At 42.5% G+C, this 24,371-nt stretch overlaps 1 protein-coding gene across 1 annotated transcript; it reads right to left on the reverse strand.

Moving 5' to 3' along the window:
* Positions 1-226: 226 nt before the first annotated feature.
* LOC106607680 (bifunctional protein GlmU) lies at positions 227-22,946 on the reverse strand. Its single transcript, XM_014204883.3, has 3 exons — positions 22,693-22,946; positions 6,281-6,466; positions 227-835 (listed from the first exon to the last, which is right to left on the reverse strand). The coding sequence occupies exons 1-3, from the start codon at positions 22,693-22,695 to the stop codon at positions 584-586; spliced, it is 441 nt and encodes a 146-aa protein (XP_014060358.1). The 5' UTR covers positions 22,696-22,946; the 3' UTR covers positions 227-583.
* Positions 22,947-24,371: the final 1,425 nt, after the last annotated feature.

The following is a 24,371-nucleotide window of genomic DNA, read 5'->3' on the forward strand; positions in this document are numbered from 1 at the left end:
GAAAAGCGCTACAGAAGTTTAATAAATGAAAATGCTAACCTGCTATTGGTAATGGTGAGAGGTTAGCATGTTTTGTTGTAGCCTCTGTAACCTTCTCGATCGTCATTATTCCTGATTCTCTCATGATTTTTCTTAATCGTGGCATTAACAGGATTCACTTAGAAGTGTTGAGAAACATCTTATCTGTTCACTTAGAAAGACAATTACTCCAGACATCATTCATCATTCAGTTCCTATTGGGCAAAACGCAACCAAAACCAACTGCAAATGCATCCATCAAGTTTGTAGGGTCACCAGATTGATGTAATCATTGTGTACTAGGAATATAGGACCAAATAATAAACTTTAGAACATTTCAATACCCTATAAGTGAATTTGTCCAAATACTTATGACTAGATACATGAAGTGTTTTCATATCTTAACAGTAAAACAGAAAAGGTGACATTCTGTACTGTCGCCTCATAGGAAACATTTGATCTTAAATCCCAAATCCTGGATTATAGAGAGAGAGAAAAAAAAAATGCTTCACTGTCCAAATAAATATGGAGGTGAGCGTAGGAGAATAAAGTCCTACTCCTTCGCCTAGTTCTTTTCAGAGCGGGGTTGGATGACCAGCTCAGGGAAGCCTGTGCGATGGTCCATCTGTCTGTCAAACAGCAGATCAGAGGCCTCACCAATGACCACCTCAGCCGTGGTGAACACCTCCAGGTCCCCCAGTACATGTCCTCCCAACGTCTTCCCCTCCTTGTCGGCCAGGCAGATATGGAGGTGAGCTTCCTTGTTCAGCGTGCCCACCAGCGACACGATCTCAAAGCGCTCGTCAAGATGGATCACCTGGAAACAGGTTGGAGGAAAATACAATTTAGGGTGGTAACACAAGGTTATTACAGTGCCTTCGGAAAGTATTCAGACCCCTTGACTTTTTCCACATTTTGTAATGTTACAGCCTTATTATAAAATTGATTAATTATTAATTTATTTGACAAATATACACACAATACCCCATAATGACAAAACGAAAACAGGTTTTTAGAAATGTTTATACATTCCTCGGGAGAGGCGACGGTCGAGAGCCATGCGTCCTCCGAAACAGCCCTGCCAAGCCACACTGCTTCTTGACACACTGCCCGCTTAACCCGGAAGCCAGCCGCACCAATGTGTCAGAGGAAACACCATACACCTGGCAACCAAAGTCAGCGATGGGACAAGGACATCCCGGCTGGGCAAACCCTCCCCTAACCCGGACGATGCTGGCCCAATTGTGCGTCGCCTCATGGGTCTCCCGTTCATAGCCGGCTGCGACACAGCCTGGGATCGAACCCGGGTCTGTAGTGACACCTCTAGCACTGCGATACAGTGCCTTAGACCACTGTGCCACTCGGGAGACCTGAGCGTTTCACACTTGACCAAATCACCTCAGCTAATCAAAAGGGCCATGGAATGAGGACTAACCTAACTTATGACCTGAAGTGACATCCCCAAAAACTATACAATGCAAATGGCTCCTAGCCTCCCACACATGCTTTCTTTCCCAAACATAAACAAAATCATAAAAACAAAATAAATATTTTTATACAGCTATAACTAAAACTATTAAATCCGAAAGTAAACTGAATTCAAAATAAACATCTAAAAACAAATAAAAACAACTATAATAACCTTGGTAGTACAGCATTACGTTTAAAAACTTTTTTAAAGTGGAACTGACAGCGTTTTGACTACTTTGCAGATATGAAACAAACAGACAATCAGAATATGTATGCTGTGTATGCCAACTTTAAGAGATTTTAAAAATAGGTTATTTGACTCAAAATGCCGTGACATACAGTGTTGGATGCAGTTCAATGCATGATTAATATAGTTCACCAATACATTTCTTGCTAGTCCAATATAAATATTGCTATCAGGTTGTAAATCACAGCTGGTCTGGTACACTGTTTGCTGCCTCCACCCATTCAGGATGCACTGTTTCAGTTTCAATTACTCAATATTTGAGACAAAAACGGACGACTAACTAAGGCAGGTAATGTCAATACAATCAAACTAGCACATGCAATGATCACTAGTAAGTCGTGGCTAATAGGCTAACGCACATGTGTCAAACACAAGGACCTCCGACCGAATAGGACACAAGCAAGTATAAATGAGTTATCGGTGAATTCAACTTCAATTGCGCGGCTTTCATTTGTCCCTTTTACACATCGCAGCGGATGGAAAGTGTACAGACATGCCACGGTCCTAGCTAGGCTACTAAAAATGTTGCAGTCTGGCTTGGGTTTTTAAAGCTTGACAATTAATAACCAAAACACGAAACAAAACAACATGCAAAGGAGAAACATGTAGGCCGATTACAGCAACATTTGAGAAGTAGCCTAGGCTGGCTACTCAACTACAATAAATGTTGTGTGCCCCATAAAGTAACGCTGCGTTCCACCACACAGGTGATCCATGCAGTGCAAAAAAAAGGAAAAATACTGTAACGACCCTGGGTTTATAAGCGCGGATATCGCTCGCATGCTTTTGGGGCACAGTCGATAGCGCTGTACTTCGGGCTAGAAGATCGAGGGTTCGAGACCTGCGCCCTGTTGTTTCATTACAATTATTGGAGGACCAAAGAAAGCCGATACTGATTAATCGGACGATGTTTTTTATTTTATTTGTAATAATGACAATTACAACAATACTGAATGAACACTTATTTTAACTTAATATAATACATCAATGAAATCTATTTAGCCTCAAATAAATAATGAAACATGTTCAATTTGGTTTAAATAATGAAAAAACAAAGTGTTGGAGAAGAAAGTAAAAGTGCACTATGTGCCATGTAAGAAAGCTAACGTTTAAGTGCCTTGCTCAGAACATGGGAACATATGAAAGCTGGTGGTTCCTTTTAACATGAGTCTTCAATATTCCCAGGTAAGAAGTTTTAGGTTGTAGTTATTATAGGAATTATAGGACTATTTCTCTATATTAGATTTGTATTTCATATACCTTTGACTATTGGATGTTCTTATAGGCACTTTAGTATTGCCAGTGTAACAGTATAGCTTCCGTCCCTCTCCTCGCTCCTACCTGGGCTCAAACCAGGAACACATCGACAACAGCCACCCTCGAAGCAGCGTTACCCATGCAGAGCAAGGGGAACAACTACTCCAAGTCTCAGAGCGAGTGACGTATGAAACACTATTAGCGCGCACTCCGCTAACTAGCTAGCCATTTCACATCGGTTACACCAGCCTAATCTTGAGAGTTGATAGGCATGAAGTCATAAACAGCGCAATGCTTGAAGCATTGTGAAAAGCTGCTGGCAAAACGCGCGAAAGTGCTGTTTGAATGAATGCTTACGAGCCTGCTGGTGCCTACCACCGCTCAGTCAGACTGCTCTATCAAATCATAGACTTAATTATAATATAATAAACACACAGAAATACGAGCCTTAGGTCATTAATATGGTCGAATCCGGAAACTATCATCTCGAAAACAAAATGTTTTTTCTTTCAGTGAAATACGGAACCGTTCCATATTTTATCTAACGGGTGGCATCCCTAAGTCTAAATATTCCTGTTACATTGCACAACCTTCAATGTTATGTCATAATTACGTGAAATTCTGGCAAATTAGTTCGCAACGAGCCAGGCGGCCCAAATTGTTGCATATACCCTGACTCTGCATGCAATGAACGCAAGAGAAGTGACACAATTTCATGTTAGCAGGCAATATTAACTAAATATGCAGGTTTAAAAATATATCCCGTGTGGCTCAGTTGGTAGAGCATGGTGTTTGCAACGCCAGGGTTGTGGGTTTGATTCCCACGGGGGACCAGTACAGGAAAAAAAATGTATGAAATATATGCATTCAATACTGTAAGTCGCTCTGGATAAGAGCATCTGCTAAAATGTATTGATTTTAAAGAAAGGCATTGATGTTTATGGTTAGGTACATTGGTGCAACGACAGTGCTTTTTTCGCAAATGCGCTTGTTAAATCATCACCCGTTTGTCGAAGTAGGCTGTGATTCGATGACAAATTAACAGGCACCGCATCGATTATATGCAACGCAGGACACGTTAGATAAACTAGTAATATCATCAACCATGTGTAGTTAACGAGTGATTATGTTAAGATTGATAGTTTTTATAAGATAAGTTTAATGCTAGCTAGCAACTTACCTTGGCTTCTTGCTGCCCTCGCGTAACAGGTAGTCAGCCTGCCATGCAGGCTCCTTGTGGAGTGCAATGTAAGGCAGGTGGTTAGAGTGTTGGACTAGTAACCGGAAGGTTGCAAAAACGAATCCCTGAATCCCCCTTGAACAAGGCAGTTAACCCCCATTCCTAGGCCGTCATTGAAAATAAGAATGTGTTCTTAATCTGACTTGCCTAGTTAAATAAAGGTGTAAAACATTTTTATTTCTTAAAATAAATAAAAATTGGCAAATCGGTGGCCAAAAATGCCGATTGCCGATTGTTATGAGAACTTGAAATCGGCCCTAATTAATCGGCCATTCCGATTAATCGGTCGACCTCTAATTACAATGCATTAAGTTGAAATGTTACAACAACCTGTCTTTGTTATTTGGAGTTATTAAATACTTCTTGATTAAGGCTGCAGCATATTCTGCACAAATGATGTATCTTTTGTTAAAATGCTATATACATCATATGTACGCGGACATTAGACAAAGGCAATATTTGATCAAATAAAACAATGGCCATTTTGGGTCGCAGTTGCAATTTTTGTAAAGACAACTAGGCTATGTCTGGCCCGTGAATTCCTTGTGTTTTTTCAATATGGCCCGTGCGCCGATTTGAGTTTGACACACCTGGGCTAGCGTATCCATTTACGTAGCTAGCTATTTATTTAGAATGCTAAAAACACGGAGACCAACTCTAGCTAGCTGCTGGGAAGATCGTTTTTCGGTGGCTAGTTAGAGATGCAGGTGTCATTTGGTTAGCTAGAAAAATGTAAATCGCTTTGCTAGCTAACATTAGAAAGATATGCTGAATTTGAGCTACTTATCCACAGTTAGCGTATCTTAGTTATTTGGCATCGATCAAATGGGCAGGCAGGCAAGTTCCCATTCAGTTGTCAAAACGTGGGTTGGTACAAGAATGCATTGGCAGGCAAGCAGCATAAGGACGAGCAGGCTACTATTCCCCGTTGTTTATCAGTGCAATTTTGATGGCCAACAGGCTGAAAAAGTTTGAGAGGGTTTATCTAATGTTCCCTCGTTAGATTTTAGCTCATCTCGCTCTGGCTAGCATTAGTTGTTGATGTGCATAGGCAACTGAGGGAGAAGCCTACCTTTTCATGGTTGTTTAATGAATAGGACTGTGACGTTCACAAATGTCAGAGGACTCCTGTGGTACATATTTTACATATTTGCAGAAATCCATTCAGGTGGCTTTTGGTGTTCTAAATGGTCTAAAGCCGTGCTGTTGCTACTGCCTGTAAACACAGTCCAGTTCAAAGTGAATGATGGTAGGGCCCTATGGCAAATTGCTTATTTGCATACAGGCCTACTGTAGCTATGATTGGCTATGGCGCACCGGTCTGCGTAGACTCCAGCCCTGGTCTAGACATGTTTTTATTAGGTTTTATTTACTGCAGTATGTACTTGTCCAAACGCACAGTCGTGTTCCCACTCTGTTGCCACAGAATGTTCACAAATGCCTTACTATACGTCCTACCCAAACATTAAAACGTTAAAATGACCATATGTAAGTGCTCTTTTGTCTGATTTAAAAAAACATGTCATTCTTCCTGGCGGTGTATACTGTATGAACAGATTTTAATAAGATTTTGGTTGCTTAAACACTGTCAGTTCCACTTTAAGCAGGTAGTCCAAATGAGCTCAGAGGAACTCTTTCCCAAGGGAGACTGTAGTGTAGTATTACTGTAGTATATTGTCGTACTATAACACAACACGTACCCATTTATGAGAGATTTGCTGTGTGTACAACAGTGCTCAAAGGCCCTTTCATCATGTCCTTTGACGTCTTGCCAGATGTCCTCCCAATCCCACTCAGTCCCAACCCAAACCCCTGTGAATTCTGTGGAGGCACTTACAAGACTTGGCAACGTCCCAAATGGTAGCCTATTCCCTATATAGTGCACTACTTTAGACCAGAGCCATCTGAGGCCTGCTCAAAAGTAGTGGACTATGAAGTGTATAGGGTGCCATTTGGGATGCAACATTGTCTTTTCATTTAAAACAACAATTTAGACACTTCACCAGAAGCATGACGGATGGTTGCCAGCCAACATCTCTGCCAAGTACCTCATTGGTATTCCCTGCAGTGGCGTTTGCCAGCCGGAGTGTTGCCTTGGTTACGCTGCCCACGCAGGTGATGATGAATGGCGCTTTGAGGTTTCTCTCCTCCACGAATGCCAGCAGGGAGCACAGCAGCTCCTGTCCCGGCCCAAAACGCACTGCGTGGACCTTGAGGGCAGAGCCTGCAGATGCCTAGGCACAGTGGACATAGAAAGGGATGGGGGGGAGACCGAGACATGAGCATGTTTGGTACTGGGCTGGTGGTGAGCTGTAGCATTGCAAAGCTCCCAAACGTTATTCACTCCCAACCCCTAGCAGCCATCACTTCTTTCTCCTTCTCAATCTGGGGCTGCTCTCTATTGCTCCAGGCCTGGCTTGACCCAATTATGGTTTCCCGGAGTCATTGAGCCCAAGAAGTCCATTAATCACAGTTCACATGTTGGGTAGAGGGGAACACCCTCGACAACTACTATGATTATTATTATTTGACCATGCTGGTCATTTATGAACATTTTAACATTTTAACATCTTGACCATGTTCTGTTATAATATCCACCCTGCACAGCCAGAAGAGGACTGGCCACCCCTCATAGCCTGGTTCCTCTCTAGGTTTCTTCCTAGGTTTTTGGCCTTTCTAGGGAGTTTTTCCTAGGGAGTTTTTCCTAGCCACTGTGCTTCTTTCACATGCTTTGCTTGCTGTTTGGGGTTTTAGGCTGGGTTTCTGTACAGCACTTTGAGATATCAGCTGATGTACGAAGGGCTATATAAAATACATTTGATTTGAACAGAGGGAGAGGAGAGGGGAGGAGGATAGAGGTATAGACTCGAGAGGCACACTCGCTAGGATGGTGGTCCATTCAGTTCTTTAACAGGATCATCACGGTTAACTAAATACGAGCCTGACCCCATAACCTGCAGTAAAGACATGGGCCCCAGCCGGTGCATGCAAATGCGTTTATCACCACCTCAGTGTTCTCTCCAACAGATTCCATATTGTATTCTCATTTACTCAGTGTTCACCCTGCTGGTCTTCAACCGCCTGACAGAGCAGCTCTGCATTACAGAAGTAAACCATAACATCATGATTTTTCTTAAAGCTATCCACGGCTTGCCTCGCTCAACTAACCTGACCTCACGAGCTGCACATTCAAGTTACACAAACTGAAAGGCAATGGGAGCGTAGCGGTCAGTCGGTTTCATGAGGCTAATCAACAATTGATCAATAATTAAATTGAGGTAAATCATACAGTATGACCATAAGCCAAGGAGTTTGTATCGGAAAGTCAGGCCTCATCTTGAAATGGAGCCAGTCTTCAGGACTGGTACGTGTGTGGTTCAACTCAAATACACAAGCACCACCTGGCAAGTAGCTCATTACAATAAAGGAAAGGGAGGATATTCTGTCTTTCTCCAAATCCTTCATTCAAAACAGCAGCTCCGGTTTCATCCTTTTCTCCCAGCAGGGGAGGAGATTCCAGAATGCAAATTCCAGAGGAGGATGATGGGAGGAGTCAGGCTGGATTAGTGGACAAGAATGAAAGGAGAAACATTTGCGCCATTGATGCAGATTATTTTAATTGTATTTATTTAACTAGGCAAGTCAGTTTAGAACAAATTCTTATTTGCATTGACGGCCTACCCCAGCCAGACCTTAACGACGCTGGGCCAATTGTGCGCCGCCCTACGGGACTCCCAATCACGGACGGTTGTGATACAGCCTGCAATCGAACCAGGGTCTATGGTGATGCCTCTAGCACTGAGATGCAGTGCCTTAGGCCGCTGCGCCACTCGGGAGCCCCCCGGATGTGATTATCTAAGTTTTGTCCAATTACCTAGCCCCTATTCAGATCATTAGTAAAGTCTTCATATAGCTTATCATATAATATTTATCATGGATGGATGAACAAAAATAAACTACATGACCAAAAGTATGTGGACACCTGATCATTGAACACCTCATTCCAAAATAATGGGCATTAATATGGAGTTTGTCCCCCCTTTTCTGCTATAACACTCTTCTGGGAAGGCTTTCCACTAGATGTTGGAACATTGCTGTGGGGACTTGCTTCCATTCAACCACAAGCCTTAGTGAGGTCGGGCACTGATGTTGGGCAATTAGGCCTGGCTTGCAGTCGGCGTTCCAATTCATCCCAAAGGTGTTTGATGGGGTTGAGGTCAGAGCTCTGTGCAGGCCAGTCAAATTCTTCCACACCGATCTCGACAAACCATTTGTGTATGGACCTCGCTTTGTGCACAGGGTTATTGTCATGCTGAAACAGGAAAGGGCCTTCCCCAAACTCTTGCCATAAAGTTGGAAGCATAGAATCATTTACAATGTCATTGTATGCTGTAGCGTTAAGATTTCCCTTCACTGGAACTAAGGGGCCTAGCCCGAACCATGAAAAACAACCCAAGTGTAACGGTCGTCGTATGTAGTAGACCAAGGCGCAGCGGGTTGAGTGCTCATATTAAACTTTTTTTGAACACTTAAATAACAAAACAAGAAAACGACCGAACGCACAGTATTGCAGGCTAAACACAGCAGTGCAAAAAACAACTTCCCACAAACCACAGGTGAAAAAAGGGCTACCTAAGTATGACTCCCAATCAGCAACAACGATGTACCAGGCCAGGTACCAGCCATACCAGGCCAACAAAGAAATACACAACCTAGAAAATCATAGAAATACAAAACCAGAACAATACCCGAAAACCCCGGAACACATAAAACAAACACCCCTCTTACCTAAGAACAAATCCCAACAAACCCCGAACCACATAAAACAAACACCCCCTGCCACGTCCTGACCAAACTACAATAACAAATAATCCCTATACTGGTCAGGACGTGACACCCAGACCATTATTACTCCTCCACCAAACTTTACAGTTGGCACTATGCATTGGGGTAGGTAGCGTTCTCCTGGCATCCGACAAATCCAAATTCGTCCATCGGACTGCTAGATGGTGAAGTGTGATTCATCACTCCAGAGAACGCGTTTCCACTGTTTGAGTCCAATTGCGGCGAGGTTTACACCACTCCAGGTGACACTTGGCATTGCACATGGTGACCTTAGGCTTCTGTGCAGCTGCTCAGCTATGGAAAACTATTTCACAAAGATCCCAATGAACAGTTATTGTGCTGACGTTGCTTCCAGAGGCAGTTTGGAACTTGGTAGTGAGTGTTGCAATAGACAGACGATTTTTACACGCTACGCACTTAAGCACTCGGCAGTCCCATTCTGTGAGCTTGTGTGGCCTACCACTTCGCGACTGAGCTGTTGCCAGGCATGGTAGAGAAATGAATATTACATTATCTGGGAATAGCTCTGGTAGACATTCCTGCAGTCAGCATGCCAATGGCACACTCCCTCAACATTTGAGACATCTGTGGCATTGTGTTGTGTGACAAAACTGCACATTTTAGCGTGGCCTTTTATTGTCCCCCAGCACAAGGTGCACCTGTGTAATAATCCTGCTGTGTAATCATATTCTTGATATGCCACATCTGTCAAGTGGATAGAATATCTTGGCAAAGGAGAAATGCTCACTAACAGGGATGTAAACAAATTTGTATACAACATTGTACATGTTGCGTTTATATTTTTGTTCAGTGTAGAAGCGTTGTCTTCTCTTCACTAACAGTTGAAACTCAAACATAGAAAAACAACCTAGCTTGAGAACAAAAGTATGTAAATTGCCATGAAACACATGGGCAAAGTCAAGTAAATTAGACCAATGTTTATGCCTGTGTGCAGCGCCTCTAAAAATGAACCATGAATGAATTATCTTCACGTGAGCACAGCCCCCAGCCAGGCAGTGTTCCAGCATGAGGTGGAATAGGCTAGATATAATTTGTGCGATTAATTTACCAGCTATAAAACAAAACGGCATAAATACTTTTTAAACAGCTACTGCAGCATTTATTTTACTATAAATGTGATCATACTTGACTTTTTTAAATTTTATTCACAAATGCGAGTGAAATGCTCGCACTGTGGAGCCCTGACCACCCGCCGACGTGGCTGGCGAAGTAGACATCTTTAACCACATTTTCAGATATTGGCTTTGTCTCCGTATGGAGGTTGTGACGCGATCGTAGAGCCTCCGGAGACCAAATTGTGCTCGGTACTGTATCATTGTGCGCCTCCCAAATGTTGTAACAATGCGGATGGGTCCATATAGCTCCATAATTGACATGATTGGTAGGCGGGGGCGGGAGGTCCTGTATAAACACAAACACACGTCCTTGACAACTTCCTTCACAACAGGTCTACTTTACAGCTCTGCGCTGCTCCGCGAAGCACAATTAGTATGAATGCCCTGACTTCTGCAGAGGCCAAATCCCCGTCAATTCGGCACAGCCAATGCAGATTCCAGATTGACTATTCAGCACCCTTTACCCGCCAATGACAAAATCTACCCGCATATGGCAGGTGTTAATTTTAGGCCCTGATGGTCTATAATGTTTGTAACATGGTTTGTTAGTATCTAACCTGCCACAAACACAATCAGGGGACTTTTGTTCGAACCAAAACAGTGATTGTAACCCTGGCTCTGAACAAGCAACTTCCAGCTTTGTCACAGAGTAGAGAGAGGCCCTGATGACTGCACGCTTTTAAAGCACATAATTATCAAACCTCTCTGAAGCACCTCTCTGTCACTCTCTCCTGCTCATCTAACTACTTAAATCACCCCCAAATCCCCTGGATTGGATCACCACAAATAAACACTTGTACAACCAAGTGATCAAGACAACCCAAATATTTCAGGTGATGAATACATGTTTTGAGTAGCTGTAGTGCGCTTGATTATGCAAGGACATTTTGGTTTGACAATGACAATTAATGCACATTTATTTACGGGGAAACTTTAAATGAGATCAAAAGAGAAGCCAAGGCGTGTATTCAGGCATAATGCAATCTCTTATGGGCAGAAGACATTACCTGTCATTTATATTGCTATGTGTGTTATAGCTTACCCCATTCATAGACGCTAACTACCTTTAGCCCCTATTGATGAAGGTATCTTGAACACGCATTGATTGTGGGACGTTCCTTATGTTTCCAAACATGTATCTTTCATATCAGCTAGAAATAATTTCCCCCCCAAAAAGCTTAAATTACTACACACCTTTTTAAAAGAGGTGGGCTTAGTGTTCCCACACAGCCATATCTCCATGTTACAGAAAGCAACCACCTGGGCTAATTAACTATCTAGCATGCTCTGCACACCTGTGTGTAACAGAAGGCCACCAGAAACGTGTTGTAACTGACAAATACTGTTGGCTGCAACTGTGATAAGGCTGACTATAACAGTGTACAGTAAGTATATATTTTGAAATGATTTCAGGTGATATGAAAGTAAATGGCTTTATGTTTCTAGAACCATTTCGCAATTGAGATTCGATTCATATTTAAATAGCGTATTTGGCTGTTTTGGCTGCCAGAGCCAGTCTACCTCTGAACATTAGGTAGTAGTCTGGGTCCAGTTTCCCAAAAGCATCTTTAGGCTAAGTTCATCATTAGAACCTTCGTAGGAGCATCGGTATGTCTCCGAGCTGGTTTCCAAAACCATCGTTATTTACGTTGCACTTAAATGTAGAACAGCTAAGTGCGTCGTTAGATGCTTTTTTTTTTGCCCTTCGTCACTTTATATGGTTTATCGTCTCTCTGTGACCACTGATAACTTCAGAACAAAGTTGACTACACATACAATGTTGCCAGCCAATGTCTTTGCAATTGATAGAAACAAACAACGTATAAAAAGATGCTTCAAATGAAAAACGAAATAAATGCATTAAAATATACAATGAGCTCAAAGTATTGAGACAGTGACACATTTTTTAGTTTTGGCTCTGAACTCCAGCACTTTGGGTTTTAAATGATACAATATAGGACGTTAAACTGCAAACGGTCAGCTTTAATTTGAGGCTGTTTTCATCCATATGGGGTGAACTGTTTAGAAATTACAGCGCCTCTTGTTTTTTAAAGTTTTTTTTTTTTTTACATAGTCCCCCCATTTTAGAGTACTAAAAGTATTGGGCCAAATTCACTTGTGTATTAAAGTAACTTTTATTGTAAATAAGAATAGAATGTTTCTAAACACTTCTATATGAATGTGGATTCTGTTCTTATTTACAATAAAAGTGAATCCAAAATGACACAATATTATTTAGCCTACCATTCATTTCTATTGGACACAAAATAATCTGAAACACAACCAGAACAAACAAAATGCATCCAACACATTTCTAGAGTCACAAGTTTGATGTAGTTATTACGTGCTAGGAATATGGGACCAAATATTTAACTTTCTACTACTTTTAATACACATTTGACCAAGGAGAATGATGGGAGTGCTGGATCAGATGACCTGGCCTTCACAATCACCCGACCTCAACCCAATTGGGATGAGTTGGACTGCAGAGTGAAGGAAAAGCAGTCAATAAATACTCAGCATATGTGGGAACTCCTTCAAGATTGTTGGAAAATAATTCCTCATGAAGCTGGTTGAGAGAATGCCAAAGGGTGTGCAAAGCTGTCATCAAGGCAAAGGGTGGCTACTTTGAAGAATCTCAAATATATTTTGATTTGTTTTTTGGTTACTACGTGAATCCATGTATGTTATTTCATAGTTTGTCTTAACTATAATTCTACAATGTAGAAAATAGTAAAAATAAAGAAAAACTTTTGAATGAGTAGGTGTCCAAACGTTTTTGTCTGATACTGTAAGTGAATTTGTCCCAATACTTTTGGTCTCCTAAAATGGGGGGCCTATGTACAAAGTGTTATAATTAGTAAACGGTTCACCCGATATGAATGAAAATACCCTCAAATTAAAGCTGACAGTCTGCACTTTAACATTGTATAGTTTCAAAAATGGTAACCTTTGGAGCTCACCAATACTTTTGGAGTCCTACCCTCCGGCGCGGAGGGTCGAGCTGCTGTATTATCGGCTCTCAACCAATCATGCTACCCCCCCGTCCCCCGTCCCCCCCGCATTGGTCGTAACTTGTTTTGTACATAATGTTGCTTCTACCATCTCTTATGACCGAAAAGAGCTTCTTGACATCAGAACTGGGATTCCTCACCTCAAATTGGATGAGGAGTTCTTCTTCAATGAGTCGGACGCGAGGGATATACTGCAGACACCAGGTCCCGATCCCCGTGATTCGCTGGAGAAGGAAACTGAGATTGGAGGCAAAAGATCCGGGTGCCTTGCGAGGGTCAGGCGACGAGTGGCTAATCTGCCCTTGCCTTCCATTCTGCTAGCTAACGTTCAAACGCTGGAAAATAAATGGGACGAACTGAAAGCACGTACAGTTGAAGTCGGAAGTTTACATACACCTTACCCAAATACATTTAAACTGTTTTTCACAATTCCTGACATTTAATCCTAGTAAAAATTCCTTGTCTTAGGTCAGTTAGGATCACCACTTTATTTTAAGAATGTGAAACGTCAGAATAATAGTAGAGAGAATTATTTAGTTAATCTTATATTTATTTCATCACATTCCCAGTGGGTCAAAAGTTTACATACACTCAATTAGTATTTGGTAGCATTGCCTTTAAATTGTTTAACTTAGGTCAAACGTTTCGGGTAGCCTTCCACAAGCTTCCCACAATAAGTTGGGTGAATTTTGGCCCATTCCTCCTGACAGAGCTGGTGTAACTGAGTCAGGTTTGTAGGCCTCCTTGCTCGCACACACTTTTTCAGTTCTGCCCACACATTTTCTATAGGATTGAGGTCAGGGCTTTGTGATGGCCACTCCATTACCTTGACTTTGTTGTCCTTCAGCCATTTTGGAAGCTTCAACTGGCTTCCAGTTGAAGCTTGCATCCGCTACAAGACCATGGTGATTGCCTACGGAGCTGTGAAGGGAACGGCACCTCCATACCTTCATGCTCTGATCAGGCCCTACACCCAAACAAGGGCACTGCGTTCATCCACCTCTGGCCTGCTGGCCCCCCTACCTCTGAGGAAGCACAGTTCCCGCTCAGCCCAGTCAAAACTGTTCGCTGTTCTGGCACCCCAAGGGTGGAACAAGCTCCCTCACGACGCCAGGACAGCGGAGTCAATCACCACCTTCCGGAGACACCTGAAACCCCACCTCTTTAAGGAATACCTAGGATAGGATAAAGTAATCCTTCTAACCCCCCCCCCCCCCCCTTAAAAGATTTAGATGCACTATTGTAAAGTGGTTGTTCCACTGGATATCATAAGGTGAATGCACCAATTTGTAAGTCGCTCTGGATAAGAGCGTCTGCTAAATGACTTAAATGTAAATGTAATGTAAATGTCATTATCCATTTGGAAGACCCATTTGCGACCAAGCTTTAACTTCCTGACTGATGTCTTGAGATGTTGCTTCAATATATCCACATAATTTTCCTACCTCATGATGCCATCTATTTTGTGAAGTGTACCAGTCCCTCCTGCAGCAAAGCACCCCCACAACATGATCCTGCCACCCCTGTGCTTCACAGTTGGGATGGTGTTCTTCGGCATGCAAGCCTCCCCCTTTTTCCTCCAAACACAACGATGGTCATTATGACCAAACAGTTCTATTTTTGTTTCATCAGACCAAAGGACATTCCTCCAAAAAGTACGATCTTTGTCCCCATGTGCAGTTGCAAACCGTAGTCTGGCTTTTTTATGGAGGTTTTGGAGCAATGGCTTCTTCCTTGCTGAGCGGCCTTTCAGGTTATGTCGCTATAGGACTCGTTTTACTGTGGATATAGATACTTTTGTACCTGTTTCCTCCAGCATCTTCACAAGGTCCTTTGCTGTTGTTCTGGGATTGATTTGCACTTTTCACACCAAAGTCGTTCATCTCTAAGAGACAGAACGCATCTCCTTCCTGAGCAGTATGACAGCTGCGTGGTCCCATGTTGTCTATACTTGCATACTATTGTTTGTGCAGATGAGTGGTACCTTCAGGCATTTGGAAATTGCTCCCAAGGATGAACCAGACTTGTGGAGGTCTACAATTTTTTTTATGAGGTCTTGGCTGATTTCTTTTGATTTTCCCATGATGTCAAGCAAAGAGGCAGTGAGTTTAAAGGTAGGCCTTGAAATACATCCACAGGTACACCTCCAATTGACTCAAATGATGTCAACTAGCCTATCAGAAGCTTCTAAAGCCATGACATCATTTTCTGGAATTTTACAAGCTGTTTAAAGGCACAGTCAACTTAGTATATGTAAACTTCTGACCCACTGGAATTGTGATACAGTGAAATAATCTGTCTGTAAACAATTGTTGAAAAAATGACTTGTGTCATGCACAAAGTAGATGTCCTAACCGACTTGCCAAAACTATATTTTGTTAACAAGACATTTGTGGAGTGGTTGAAAAATTATTTTTTATGACTCCAACCTAAGTGTATGTGAACTTCCGACATCAACTCTATATCCTACCAATGGGACATTAAAAACTGTAATATCTTATGTTTCACCGAGTCGTGGCTGAACGACGACATGAAGAACATATTGCTGGTGGGTTATACACTATCGACAAGACAGAACAGCAGCCTCTGGAAAGACACGGGGCAGGGGCCTTTGCATTTATGTAAACAACAGCTGGTGCACGATATCTAAGGAAGTCTCAAAGTTTTGCTCGCCTGAGGTAGAGTATATCATGATAAGCTGTAGACCACACTATCTACCTAGAGAGTTTATCTGTATTTTTCGTAGCTGTCTACATACCACCACAGAACGAAGTTGGCACTAAAACCACACTCAATGACCTGTATTCTGCCATAAGCAAACAGGAAAACACTCATCCAGAGGCGGCGCTCCTAGTGGCTGGGGACTTCAATCCAGGGAAACTTAAATCAGTTTTACCAAATTTCTATCAGCATGTTACATGTGAAACCAGAGAGAAAAAAATTCCAGACCACCTTTATTCCACACACAGAGACGCATACAAAGCTCTCCCTCACCCTCCATTTGGCAAATCTGACCATAATTCTATCCTCCTGATTCCTGCTTACAAGCTAAAATGTAAGCAGGAAGCACCAGTGACTCGGTCTATAAAAAAGTGGTCAGATGAAGCAGATGCAAAACTACAGGACTGTTGCTAGCACAGACTGTAATATGTTCCAGGATTCTTCCGACGGCATTGAGGAGTACACCACATCAGTCCCTGGCTTTATCAATAAGTGCATTGAGGACGTCGTCCCCACAGTGACTGTACGAACATACCCCAACCAGAAGCCATGGATTACTGGCAACATCCGCACCGAGCTAAAGGGTAGAGCTGCCGCATTCAAGGAGCGGGACTCTAACCCGGAAGCTTATAAGAAATCCCACTATGCCCTCCGACGAACCATCAAACAGGCAAAGCATCAATACAGGAGTAAGATCAAATCGTACTACACCGGCTCCGACGCTCGTTGGATGTGGCAAACTATTATAGACTACAAAGGGAAGCACAACCGAGAATTGCCCAGTGACACGAGCCTACCAGACGAGCTATATAACTTATATGCTCGCTTCGAGGCAAGTAACACTGAAACCTGCATGAGAGCATCAGCTGGTCCAGATGACTGTGTGATCACACTCTCCGCAGCTGATGTGGGTAAGACCTTTTAAACAGGTCAACATTCACAAGGCCGCTGGGCCAGACTGATTACCAGGACGTGTACTCCAAGCATGCGCTGACCAACTGGCAAGAGTCTTCACTGACATTTTCAATCTCTCCTTGTCTGTCTGTCTAACACCAACATGTTTCAAGCAGACCACCATGGTCCCTGTGCCCAGGAACACTAAGGTAACCTGCCTAAATGACTATCGACCCGTAGCACTCACGTCTGTATCCATGAAGTGCTTTGAAAGGCTGGTCATGGCTCACATCAACAGCATTTTCCCAGAAACCCTAGACCCACTCCAATTTGCATACCGCACCAACAGATCCACAGATTATGCAATCTCTATTGCACTCCACACTGCCCTTTCCCACCTGCACAAAAGGAACACCTATGTGAATGCTATTCATTGACTACAGCTCAGCATTCAACACCATAGTACCCTCAAAGCTCATCACTAAGCTAAGGATCCTGGGACTAAACACCTCCCTCTGCAACTGGATCCTAGACTTCCTGACAGGCCACCCCCAGGTGGTAAGGGTAGGTAACAACACATCCGCCACGCTGATCCTCAACACGGGGGCCCCTCAGGGGTCCGTACTCAGTCCCCTCCTGTACTCCCTTTTCAATCATGACTGCTCGGCCAGGCATAACTCCAACACCATCATTAATTATGCTGATGACACAACAGTGGTAGGCCTGGTCACTGACAATGATGAGACAGCCTATAGGGATTAGGTCAGAGACGTGACCGTGTGGTGCAAGGACAACAACCTCTCCCTCAACGTGATCAAGACAAAGGAGATGATTGTGGACTACAGGAAAAGGAGGACCGAGCACGCCCTCATTCTCATTGACGGGGCTGCAGTGGAGCAGGTTGACAGCTTCAAGTTCCTTGGTGTCCACATCACCAACAAACTAACATGGTCCAAGCACATCAAGACAGTCGTGAAGAGGGCACGACAAAACCTATTCCCCCTCAGGAGACTGCAAAGATTTGGCATGGGTCCCCAGATCCTCAAAAGGTTTTACAGCTGCACCATCGAGAGCACCCTGACGGGTTGCATCACTGCCTGGTATGGCAACTTCTCGGCCTCCGACCGCAAGGCACTACAGAGGGTAGTGAGTACGGCCCAGTACATCACCGGGGACAAGCTTCCTGCCATCCAGGACCTTTATACTAGGCGGTGTCAGAGGAAGGCCCTAAAAATTGTCAGACTCCAGCCACTCTAGTCATAGACTGTTCTCTCTGCTACCGCAGGGCAAGCGGTACCGGAGCGCCAAGTCAAGGTCCAAGAGGCTTCTAAACAGCTTCTACCCCCAATCCATAAGACAGCTAAACAGCTAATCAAATGGCTACACAGACTATTTGCACCCCCCTTGCTGCTACTCTGTTATTATCTATGCATAGCCACTCTAATAACTCTTCCTGCATGTACATAATTACCTTGACATGGGTGCCCCCGCATGTACATAATTACCTAACATCGGTGCCCCCGCACATTGACACATTAACTCTGAATCGATACCCCCTGTATATAGCCCCGCTATTGTTATTCACTGCTGCTCCTTAATTGTTTGTTTTTCTTATCTCTTTTTTTTAGGTATTGTTGGTTAAGGGCTTGTAAGTAAGCATTTCACTGTTGCATTTCACTGTTGTATTCGGCGCATGTGTTATTGACTGTATGTTTGTTTATTCTATGTCTAACTCTGTTTGTGTCGCTTTGCTTTATCTTGGCCAGGTCGCAGTTGTAAATGAGAACTTGTTCTCAACTAGCCTGGTTAAATAAAGGTGAAATTATTATTTATTTTTTTATATTTGATTTGAAATACAGTATGCTATGGGTCTATTTCAATCATATTGAAATACATTTCATGTTCAATAAATCGTTCTATTTTGCTACTTTTAGAGTACTGTCTGTCATTTGTCTCAATATATTTTATGACGTGTGCGCAATGTGGCGAATCTGTGATTTTGTGCATTTTTATTGGGTAAGCATTAGAATAAGCCACCTCAATATTTGTAGCCATGGGTGGTAATTTCTCTCTAGGAGCTGATCCGTCGTCAGCCGGGGCGGAAATCCCGGGGGGGATGGGGGACACACGACCCCCCCCAATCCTGGGAACAATATGATTTGTCCCCCCCAATATATCACTGAAACATAACTATGTAATTTAAATAATATTAATAATACGCAATGAAAGCAATTGTGCTGATTATAGACACTTAATAGCGCGTTTTTAAGTTTCAAAAGATTGCGACCCCCCCACCCTTTGCCTCACAATGGTTTGATCCACTGCCAGTTCCTTAGCTTGCTAGGTAACAGAGAGGTCGTATCTACTGTCTGAAAGGCACTCAATGCACGTAACTGACGTGAGGTTAATCCAGTCAATCGCGCACACACACTAGCTGAATATGCAGAGCTAGTGCGCAAATATTAACTATTAAGCTAGCTAGTACCTATTCCATTTATGTGGCATCGTATGTTGTGTAAATGGTGAACTCATACAGCTGTCAACTCTTGTCATTTTAATCCGTTTCACATTTGCTAGCTACCTTTTAGATCGAAGCCCAAATAGAATGATTGAAGATGATAGAAGCCCATCTCCTACTGTAAATAACCTACACACTGTGTGTGTAGCCAGCCAGCCAGCCAGGTAGAAAAATGGCAGAAAAATAAAAGACGGACATCAGAGTATTTTTCAATACACCAAAACGCATAGTAAGAACCCTAGTAACCTAATATCTCAAAGACTAGTTGATAAAATGTTCATAAGAAAGAAATTAAATTCTAATGGAAATGTTTCACAATGATGTCATTAGGCAGTGCAGGCAACAGATGGCACACAGACAGCAGAGTTGGGTACAGATATGCAGGGACAGACTGGCAGAGACAGGGAGTCTCAGGTAAGTTTGTTGAGTCTTTGTTTGGCAACATTATGAAAGGTTCTCAATTTTTTTGACTTGTAAAATAGGAACATAATTGGAAAATGCCATGGATACCCCCACTCTCAACTTAAACTGGTGACTGAACTAAGATTTGTTAAAGGCAATGGTATTGCTGTTGTGATTAGTTGTGTAGTTTTGGGTACCGGTAGTTAGGAGTACGGCAAACACCTTATTTCTTTGGTTCCTCAATATACATTTACCATATTACAATGTAGGCTATGTGTTACAGCACTACTTTTGGTGTCCCCCTCAGGAATTGCTCTTGAGAAAATTTCATGTAATTGTCCCCTCCAAAGTTGATATCAGATTTTCGCCCCTGGTCGTCAGTATTGTGAAATAATTCTAATGATAAGGTAAGATTTGAAATGATAAAGCTGACCTGAGAGCAGCACTGCCTTCTATTCTACCAATATCAAAAAATGCTCCGACGCACTTAGTGACTGTTCTCTCTGCGTGGTGTTTTGGGAAACACGTTACATCTTTGCCTGCTGTAGAAAAGATGCATCGTTAAAACATCCATAAGGCTAAGTTCTATCGCTTTCGAGAAACTGGGTCCTGGAAAATATTGTGTTGAGAGCAGTGGCGGTCAGCACCATTTAAGATGAGGGAGGACTATTTATTTTTTTATGAGCATGGCCTTATTTCTATTACAGCATATTGGATGACTGTCATTCATATTCCATTCACCCAACTCAATGTAACATCAAGAAGTTTAGGCTACAACATGATACTCAAATTTTCCCAATACCCATCATGAGGTTCTAACAACCTAGCCTATGAAAAGTTTAGAACGTAGGTGCACAGGTCGACAGAAATGTGAGTAATCAAGGTGTCAGACAGTGACACATTCAATACCGCCTTGCCTGCATCTAGCTGATCTAGGGTCTAATCATTAGTCCAACAGTTGCAAATGACAGGACAAATGCACGTATGTTTATCCCTGTTTCATTACATATGCTGAGGGTGCTGCAGCACGCCCTGAAAAATCAGTATTAAAAAATATATATATATCTTTTCTCTCACAAATGTAGTGCACTGGGACTTTACTAGTCCTGTATTAGCGGACCGACATAGCCGTCTGTAGTGCGGGCAACATTTTGTTGCAGCACCCTCACTCCAAAACATTTTCCTGCAGCTATGTTTGTAGCTATAATTCCTTATGGCATCTATGCGCTCTCCTCCTCTCACCTTTTCCCTTAGCTTGTGGACTTCAGTGCACAACACATCAGCTGTCTCACCAGGTGAAAAACATCTTTACAAGCCAAACCTTTTATATCATAACCGCTAACTGCTACACACAGCCTAAATCGTTGTCACCATTATTAGTCAACGTCATAGTCAATATAGCTACTAGAACTAACTCATTAGTAAACCTGCTGCAGTTTAGCAGTTACACCGGTTGGCCCTGGTGGCAATAAACTAATAAAACTGACCTTGACTTGGAAGAGTTCCAGAGTTGTAAAGCTATAGCCAGCTAGCATCCCTCGCTGTTTGAGCCGGATGTTTTTAGTAGGCTAAACTAGCTAGCTGCATTCGCAGTAAGTGAAAATGAAAAAATAAATAAAAATACATATAGCTCTCTTGCGTCTCCTTCATTTTTGAAGAAATTAATTTCTTCAACTATTGTGTTTCTCTCTCTTTGAGTCAACTACTCACCAAATTTTATGCAATGCAGCACTAGCTAGCTGTAGCATATGCTTTCAGTATGAGATTTATTCTATGATCCTTTTAATGGGTGGACATGTCAGTTCATCCTGCAAGAGCTCTAACAGGTTGGAGGACATCCTCCAGGAGTTGTCATAATTACTGTGTAAGTCTATGGAAGAGGGTGAGAACCATGTGCCTCCTGGGTTTTGTATTGAAGTCAGAGGACAGAAACTAGCTGTCATCCGGCTAATACACCATGGTGCTACCCTACAGCTGTTGAGGCTACTCTATACCTTTATTGCAAACATGTTTTTTAATCAATTATTCGGTGACGTGTGACTATATTTAGTACAGTTTTATCTATGCAGTTCACTGAGGAAGATGGTCCTCCCCTTCCTTCTCTGAGGAGGCTCCACTGTTGAGACCTTTCTCCATAGATGCCACATTTCAAGTTTCGTGCAAATGGTTAATTCAGTGTTTTTCACAAAATTCAAAATGGCGGACCCTGAGGCAAATTTGTTCCTTGTGAAGAGAGGGACCAAGGTACTGCCTTTGATGACTTTGGGTCAGTGGGTGAGGGCCGTGATCTTCCCAAGTTATCATTTTCAATCTCTTGTTATGGCGCCACCATCTGGCCAATCAGTGTAATTTAACAACGCATACCAAGGTGCTGGCTTGTTTTTACCAGCACTCGTCACCCTATGTGTCCCTTGTCGAAACGCAGCATGAACGAACGTACGAACGGAGACAGATCCACAGTCCCCTTCCTGATTTCATCGTGGGGGACAATGACATTAAAGTCCTTAGACCGTAAGGAGTAACAGTAGGCTCGCCTACACTCGTTAAGAGTACATTATTGGGCTAGTTATAGGTTAAAGGCCTATGAACGTAACACGCAGCAACTCGGATGCTCACATTCCTGCTCACCCGATCTTGACATCGCTAATGAGATAAGACCCAGGTCTATGCAAACACTTTACTGTAACCTATAGAAAGCAGAATTAATTGGGGGGAAAAAACACAACGCTGTCGACAGACAAATAGCACACTTGGTGTGCATATCCTATGTTCAAGATATTTTGTACCTTGGGTGATATGTTGCTCCCGTGGAGAGCCTTAAGAACGACGGAAGATTAGTAGCCAAACTAGTGTATTTATGAATCCAAATACCTTGAAAACAGATGTAAAACAAGACATGTATTAAAGCAGAATACAGTCGGTCAACTCACCATACTTTCAGAGGCAGTCAGTTTAGGATTTGACGTTATGTATTTCTTCCTGCCACGTACTGTTTTAATAAAAAGTTAACTTTCCCTTGTTTGAGAAAGTAGTACGTCAAGTGACACAGATTCCGGTGCATGAACTGCTGAACGTTGCAGTTAAAACACACACCCCACTGCTGTTTTCTGTAGCCTACCCCTTAAAATCCTAAATATTGGCAATTAAATGGGCATTACGTTGTACCCTACGCTACATGTTAAACCTAATATAATAGCCCATAGCGTATTTTCTTCTGCCCCAATTTATTGGCTTTTACTGCCACCTGCTGTTGTATAGTTGGTGCCAGAACCATTCATTTTGCGTTTAATGTAGACGGACCTAATTTTGTTGAAACTGCTCAGTTATCACGTATTCTTCATCATAATGTTATTTCACACATATGGCCTCAAACCTGGTTGATAATTACTAGGCAGAGTCTTTGTTGCCCCCCAGACACAGGTCTTCAAGTCTGCAAGCTGAATATACCCTAGTAGGTAGGCTATCTTACATGGAGAGGGTATTTATTCAGTATTTTATTACACTCTTTGGTAAATAGCCTACTGCAATGTAACCGTTTTTAATTGAACAGTCAGCCTACAATTCTAGTGGTTTACTTCCTATGTAAAATCAACACTCAACTCAATTGTTTGACTTCTTTCTCTCTCTCACACACACACACACACACACACACACACTGACCTCCTCACCCTGCTATGCTACTGAAGGGCATCAATTGTGAAAACGTGTTATTCAGACACAGGGAGAAAATGTTCCACGGCAGAGGACACATTCTTCACTAATCATCTTGGCGGTGACCTTTTTGTGTGGGCTGTGCTATGCGTCCTTGGACGTAAACACCTGTGCTCCAGCTTGCAAAACATGTTGTTTTGTTGGAATGGGGATGAAGTGAATTTGAAAGCTGCTGCGCTCTAAGTGTTTACTGGGCCGAAGGTTGGCAGTTGATGGTCCTTGTGGCCTATGGAGACTAACTAATGCAATACAATTTATAAGTACATTTGTTACCCTAGGGAACAAACCCAGGGCCCCCGATTGGGGTTCCCACTGATTTTGTTATGTCTGAGCGTAAGAACACAGAATTAGCCAAAAGTGACCTTTGCCACCGCTGCTAAAATACATCTAAGGAAACACTGAATTTGATGCTGTCTCATACATTTAATGCAATGGTCAATTCATTCTAGACTGTCTGTCTTGATAAACATGAGAGGAGTAGTGATTTAGGATTAGGTGTAGTCTCTAAGCATTCTGCATATGTTTATTATAGCAATTTAAATAGATAAACATATTTGACTTCATTCAAATTTGTAGTAGGCTACATTCAATTCATAATACTTCAGGGGTAAAATACTGCTTATGCAATAAACGTGATGATTTAATTTGAGTGAGATTCATGTTTTTATATGCCTTGATCAAATGTCATCAAAGATCTATATATAACGTGTAGTTTACTGGGCCATGCATGTTGATGATGAATGCCATATGCATTTTAATCTGGTTGTGGTAGGGTGCTCTGTCATTGTTTACTCTCTAGATGGCGCTGTGGTAAAAGAAATCAAGTTTTTGATTATGAAAGTCAGCTGAGAAGACACAAGGCTGAGGTGTAACAGGGATTCTCTCCATTTCAAATGTG

This window comes from Salmo salar, chromosome 06, assembly GCF_965601325.2.
Source record: "Salmo salar chromosome 06, fSalSal1, whole genome shotgun sequence".
Taxonomy (NCBI): Eukaryota; Metazoa; Chordata; class Actinopteri; order Salmoniformes; family Salmonidae; genus Salmo; species Salmo salar.

What these genes read in the sequence shown, in the direction of transcription:
- LOC106607680 (XM_014204883.3), bottom strand. An exon ending in CTGCAGGGAATACCAATGAG is followed by an intron (nt 836 to 6,280) that starts GTACTTGGCAGA and finishes ACCTGTTTCCAG; the next exon opens with GTGATCCATCTTGACGAGCG.